Source organism: Coregonus clupeaformis, chromosome 21, assembly GCF_020615455.1.
Source record: "Coregonus clupeaformis isolate EN_2021a chromosome 21, ASM2061545v1, whole genome shotgun sequence".
Lineage (NCBI taxonomy): Eukaryota > Metazoa > Chordata > Actinopteri > Salmoniformes > Salmonidae > Coregonus > Coregonus clupeaformis.
The window spans coordinates 23,773,828-23,780,172 of record NC_059212.1 but is presented as its reverse complement, the minus strand read 5'-3'; the positions used below and the strand labels follow the sequence as shown (position 1 = coordinate 23,780,172).

General features: G+C 43.3%; 1 protein-coding gene across 1 annotated transcript in view; it reads left to right on the top strand.

Moving 5' to 3' along the window:
• Positions 1 to 345: 345 nt before the first annotated feature.
• The window catches only part of LOC121535116 (choline transporter-like protein 5-A), a 121,588-nt gene continuing 115,588 nt past the window's right edge, over positions 346 to 6,345 (top strand). Inside the window, exon 1 of the mRNA XM_041841848.1 lies at positions 346 to 498. Coding sequence (XP_041697782.1) covers positions 462 to 498 — 37 coding nt within the window. The 5' untranslated portion in view covers positions 346 to 461. The remainder of the gene's footprint in view (positions 499 to 6,345) is intronic.

Here is a 6,345-nt window from a genome sequence, read left to right as displayed (position 1 = left end):
GCTACCGCCAGCTCTTAGATTTACGACTGAGTTAGGTTTGTTAAAATAGAGCACTGAAAGACAGTGAAACTAAATTCTAGTCTGGTATCTTTTTTTTCTCTTTCACAGAATGTAATTTCCTACAGTATTAATATCTCTGTCTGTCACACAACAACAACTGTATCCCATACACCCATCTCAATAACCCAAGAAATAAATAAAAAATATGCAAGTAAAAAAATACAGCTGACACATGCCTCCACTAAGGCACATGCCTCCACTAAGGTGCGCTATGCCATACATCCCCTCTCGATGACGCTCCACGCTATAAACAGTGCTGACGCTGAGCTGCATCCCAAGGGAAAAGCTGGGAGAAAGGAGGAGTCCTATAAACTTGGAGCCAAATACGCGACTGTTCATTCACACCAACCTCCATACCATCGCACCTCTACACATCAGAGAATTCCATCGTCCACAGTGAAATGGCAAGAAAATCGGACGTCCCTTCCCCTTATTACGGTGAGTAGCCTAGCCTAATTTAAGTCAAGTGTTTCACAGTGATGGGGTCTTATTGAATACGGCACGCTTACAGCGCATGTAGCACGGGTCAGAAATTGGACCCTCAGCCTACCTACCGGCACATTATATTTAGGATATGGCATAAGGTGAAATTGAGTTTTTTAAATGTTGTCAAAGCAACAGGGAAAGGGATTTTAAGTCGTATTTTTGTCTCAGGTTCTTGTGGTGTTATTTTGACCACTAATTCTAGAGCATGTTCTCGAGCCTCCATGAGCGCAAACAACATTCCTATTAAACCCTACCCTATTACATCGAAATACATTGATTAGGAAATGTTGTTCAATGTCATTAATAATGCTAAAGCTATAAAATAACAGCCCTGCGTGAAATCCTCAACTTGGCATCAACTAGCTTTGCTATTTTGGTCCGCTTTCCGATTCAAAGCCCGGAGGTTAACCAATGGCACGAGCCGCTCGCCTGAATATCGCCCGGGATGCAACTTTGTTGCTAAGGGGCATCATGTGCTGCTCGCGCACAGGGCAAATCTCGGCGCCGAAGATGTGCAGGATGGCAACTGTAGGGTTTCCACTAGACAGCCACAAAGTCAAACTTGGCTACAAGCTTTTTAGGGTTAGGCATAAGGTTAGCAGTGTGGTTAGGGTTAAGGTTAAAAATTTTTTTTAAGAAGATAAATTGTAGAAATGGGCGGGGTTAAACCATCATTATGACTTTGTGACTGTGCTAACTAGTGACGACCCAACCGTAGGCTACCGCAACCCAGTTTGCATAAAGTCCAGTGAAGTTCCTTGAGGGCCGTCGTGGTATCGGCTTGAGGGGGGATATACACGGCTGTAACAATAACCGAAGAGAATTATCTTGGGAGATAACACGGTCGGCATTTGATTGTGAGGAATTCTAGGTCAGGTGAACAAAATGACTTGAGTTCCTGTATGATATGTTAAGTTTGGTATGTTATGTATTAATTTGTGGATGTCCATCATCCATTTCGTATGATATGTCATGAATTACTATTCGTATGATATGTTACAAATTAGGAAAAGGAAAAGCAAAGGGGATACCTCACCGGCATTCAGTTACTGTTAGATTGAACGTTAGAATGGCCAAAATGCGTGACCTAAGCGACTTAGAGCGTGGAATGATCATCGTTGCCAGGCACGCCGGATCCAGTATCTCAGAAACGGCCGCCCTCCTGGGCTTTTCACGCACGACAGTGTCTAGGGTTTCCCGAGAATGGTGCGACAAACAAAAAACATCCAGTCAGCGGCAATTCTGTTGGCGAAAACAGCTCGTTGATGAGAGAGGTCGAAGGAGAATGCCAAGAATCATGTAAACTAACAGACATAACGGCGCAGTACAACAGTAGTGTGCAGAACAGCATCTCGGAACGCACAACTCGTCGATCCTTGTCACGGATGGGCTACTGCAGCAGACGACCACACCGGGTTTTACTCCTATCAGCTAAAAACAAGAAAAAGCGGCTCCAGTGGGCACCCAATCACCAACACTGGACAATTGAGGAGTGAAAAAACATTGCCTGGTCCAACGAATCCCGGTTCCTGTTGCGTCATGCTGATGGTAGAGTCAGGATTTGGCGTAAGCAGTCCATGGCCCCATCCTGCCTGGTATCAACGGTACAGGCTGGTGGCCAATATGCAGGAACTGTGTGATGCCATTGCATCAGCATGGACCAACATCCCTGTTGAACATTTCCGACTTCTAGAATCCATGGCCCGAAGAATTTAGGCTGTTCTGGAGGCAAAGTGGGGTCTGACCCGGTACTAGATGGGTGTACCTAATAAACTGTCCGGTGAGTATGTTACGAATTCCAATTTGTTGTGGCTAACGTTAGCTAGGTAGTTAGGGTTAAGGTTAGGGTTAACATGCTAAGTATACTGAACAAAAATATAAACGCAACATGTAATGTGTTGGTTTCATGAGCTGAAATAAAAGATCCCAGACATTTTCCATACACACAAAAAGCTTATTTCTCTCAAATTTTGTGAACTAATTTGTTTAGATCCCTATTAGTGAGCATTTCTCATTTGCCAAGATAATCCATCCCCCTGACAGGTGTGGCATATCAAGAAGCTGATTAAACAGCATCATTACACAGGTGCACCTTGTGCGGGGACAATTAAAGGTCACTCTAAAAGGTGCAATTTTGTCACACAACACAATGCCACAGATGTCTCAAGTTTTGAGGGACTGTGCTATTGGCATGCTGACTGCAGGAATGTCCACCAGAGCTGTTGCCAGATAACTGAATGTTAATTTCTTTAACTTTTAACAAGGCACACATGTTAATTGAAACGCATTCCAGGTGACTACCTCATGAAGCTGGTTGAGAGAATGCCAAGAGTGTGCAAAGCTGCCATCAAGGCAAAGGGTGTATAAATATTTTGATTTGTTTAACACGTTTTTGGTTACTACATGATTCCATATGTGTTATTTCATCGTTTTGATGTCTTCACTATTATTCTACAATGTAGAAAATAGTAAAAATAAAGAAAAACCCTTGAATTAGTAGGCATATCCAAACTTTTGACTGGTACTGTAGCTTCAGGATATTTCCCTCTGCACTGCGGAATACCTTGCTCTCTGTGACAAAGTAGATTGGTACTGGAGTGCCTGCTGGATACAGGAACCTGCACTGTTTTGGAATGCAATATCATTCTGCTCAGTGAAGAGAATCTGACATCTGTCAAGTATTGTCAGGTATGCATGTGTATAGTCTGCCATTTGAGTGAGAGGGTTGGATGTGCACCAGACCAGTATAAACCAGTATTATGTTCACTGGCCTGAATGCCTTATTCCTAAGCAGAGTGGAGAAAGGATTTTCTCTCACTTGAACAATCCATTGTTGGAGGCTCTGAAGCAGTGCCGGTGTGAGATGTGTGAATGAGTACTGGGTTGTAAGATGCTATTAAAATTAGTGAATGATGGGCATTAAGTCAGTTTCACACATTTACATGGAGTGTAAAGCACTGCTACTCTTACTGTGGTCCATGTGTCAAAGTCACTGTTTGCTGACAGTGATTTCTGCAGGGTTCCATTTCCAAAACCTGACCCTCCCCCTCTTGCCCTTTCAGTTTGAGCTAACCTTGCCTGAGACCTGAAGCATCCCAGTGTCAAGGCTTTAGTTCAGCGAGCTAACACAGTCTCAAATTGCACAGATGACCAGGGTTCAGTATCTGGTTGGTCACACTAAAACTCTGAAGGAGAGATATCACTGGCTTGTGTCTCACTTCCTAGGTGGCTACAGTGTAGGGCCAGAGGCGGTGCAGTGTAGTGAGGAAGAGAGTGGGCCAGTGTGCCTTTGTACTTGGAGAAGTTTCTTTCCCCTGTTACTAAAGCTTATGAATTATGAAGCAGGTCCCCCGTGTTGTCTCTGCTGCGTCCTTCTGATCCAGAGATGTGGTTCTAATCTGTTGGTTACCTCCCTCGAGCTGCCTGGGAATGGTGTGTGTGTGTGTGTGTGTCTACACAGTCTGACAATCCTCCGAATGGGTACTGCTGTATACGGTAGCTGTGTGGCTCCTCATGATATTTAAAGGGACCCATTTCCTCTGAAATAATTCTGAGGAAGAACATATTCTTTCTGTTTGCTTTTGCTTCCCTGTCTCTGTCCATGTCTCGCTTCAATCTTTTTACAGTTTTTCCTCTAATGTAACGTTTCTCTAACTTTTTTCCTTCTATTTGCTGATTGGCAGTGGTGTGTCTGTTTCGCTCCCCACTGTGAAATGAAGATGACTATGATTCATGAGAAATGGAAAGAATGGAAACATTTGTTTAAAAATAAAGGCTCAATTCCAGTAAGAGGACACTGCATATTGCAAGAGAAGATATGCTAAAGACATTAGAAACCAACTAATACAGACCAACCAAATTCATCCAAATATACACTTTTGCATACCATATCAACTGCCTGAGTGCTGTGTTGTAGTAACTGTAATATCCACAGGGATTTAGTCCAATGACTGCTGTTTGTGTGCTGGCTTTGTATCATTCCAGAAGTATTTTTCATAGACAACCTCGAACACTAAACCCAAAGGCTGTGAGGCACAAATTCTTTTTTCCTATGGGCTATCAGCCAGCGTACCAGGAAAAGCTGTTCAGATTCAGTGTGCTGCAGCTAGCCTGGTCCCAGATCTGTTTGGCCATCCTGCCAACTCCTATGATCCTTATCATGCCAAACAGCGGCAGCCTGGTCCAAGATCTTTCTATGTTGAGTCTTGGGAACCCTCTGCTCTGAAACACTCTTGGTTATTCATGTATGGCACAGCAAGGTTGTGTTCACTCCCCTCCTAATTCAGTTTGGATGATTTTGCCACAAGTAACATCTCCCCATTGTGCTTGTAAACTTTTCATCAAACACTTATTTTAGGTGAGGCTAGAGCAGGGGTGTCAATTTGTCAAACATACGGTCTGGGTTAAATCCCCTTTGGGGGGGAGAAACAAACTCAATATGACTAACACCAAATCGACACTGTGTAGAAATGATAATGAACCTACATTCATACTGTTTATTGACTGTGTCCAGCTTGCTAATAATCACCTAAATGGAAGCTAGACAGTCAGGAGCATACACTGTGTGCACAATTATTAGGCAAGTCAGTATTTTGACCATATCATCATTATTATGCATATTTCCCAACTCCAAGTTGTAGAAACTGGAATGCTTATTGGATTTAAGCATATCAGGTGATGGGTATTTGTGTAATGAGGGAGGGTGTGGCCTAAGGAGATCAACACCCTATATCAAGGTGTGTATAATTATTAGGCAGCTTATTTTCCTCAGGCAAAATGGGCCAAAAAAGAGATTTAACTGACTCTGAAAAGTCAAAAATTGTAAAAAGTATTTCAGAGGGATACAGCACTCTTGAAATTGCTAAGATATTGGGGCGTGATCACAGAACCATCAAACGTTTTGTTGCAAATAGTCAACAGGGTCGCAAGAACCGTGTTGAGAAAAAAAGACGCAAATGAACTGCCAAAGATTTGAGAAGAATCAAACGTGAAGCTACCAGGAACCCATTATCCTCTAGTGCTGTCATATTCCAGAACTGCAACCTACCTGGAGTGCCCAGAAGTACAAGGTGTTCAGTGCTCAGAGACATGGCCAAGGTAAGGAAGGCTGAAACCCGACCACAACTGAACAAGACACATAAGTTGAAACGTCAAGACTGGGCCAAGAAATATCTGAAGACAGATTTTTCAAAGGTTTTATGGACTGATGAGATGAGTGACTCTTGACGGACCAGATGGATGGGCCCATGGCTGGATCCGTAACGGGCACGGAGCTCCACTTCAACTCAGACGCCAGGAAGGTGGAGGTGGGGTACTGGTATGGGCTGGTATTATTAAAGATGAGCTAGTTTGACCTTTTCGGGTTGAAGATGGACTCAAACTCAACTCCCAAACCTACTGCCAGTTTTTAGAAGACACTTTCTTCAAGCAGTGGTACAGGAAAAAGTCTGCATCTTTCAAGAAGACCATGATTTTTATGCAGGACAATGGTCCATCGCATGCATCAAAGTACTCCACTGCGTGGCTAGCCAGTAAAGGCCTTAAAGATTAAAGAATAATGACATGGCCCCCTTCCTCACCTGACCTAAACCCTATTGAGAACTTGTGGTCCCTTCTTAAACGGTTAATTTACGGTGAAGGAAAACAGTACACCTCTCTGACCAGTGTCTGGGAGGCTGTGGTTGCTGCTGCACAAAAAGTTGATCGTCAACAGATCAAGAAACTGACAGACTCCATGGATGGAAGACTTATGACTGTTATTGAAAAGAAGGGTGGCTATATTGGTCACTGATTTTTTTT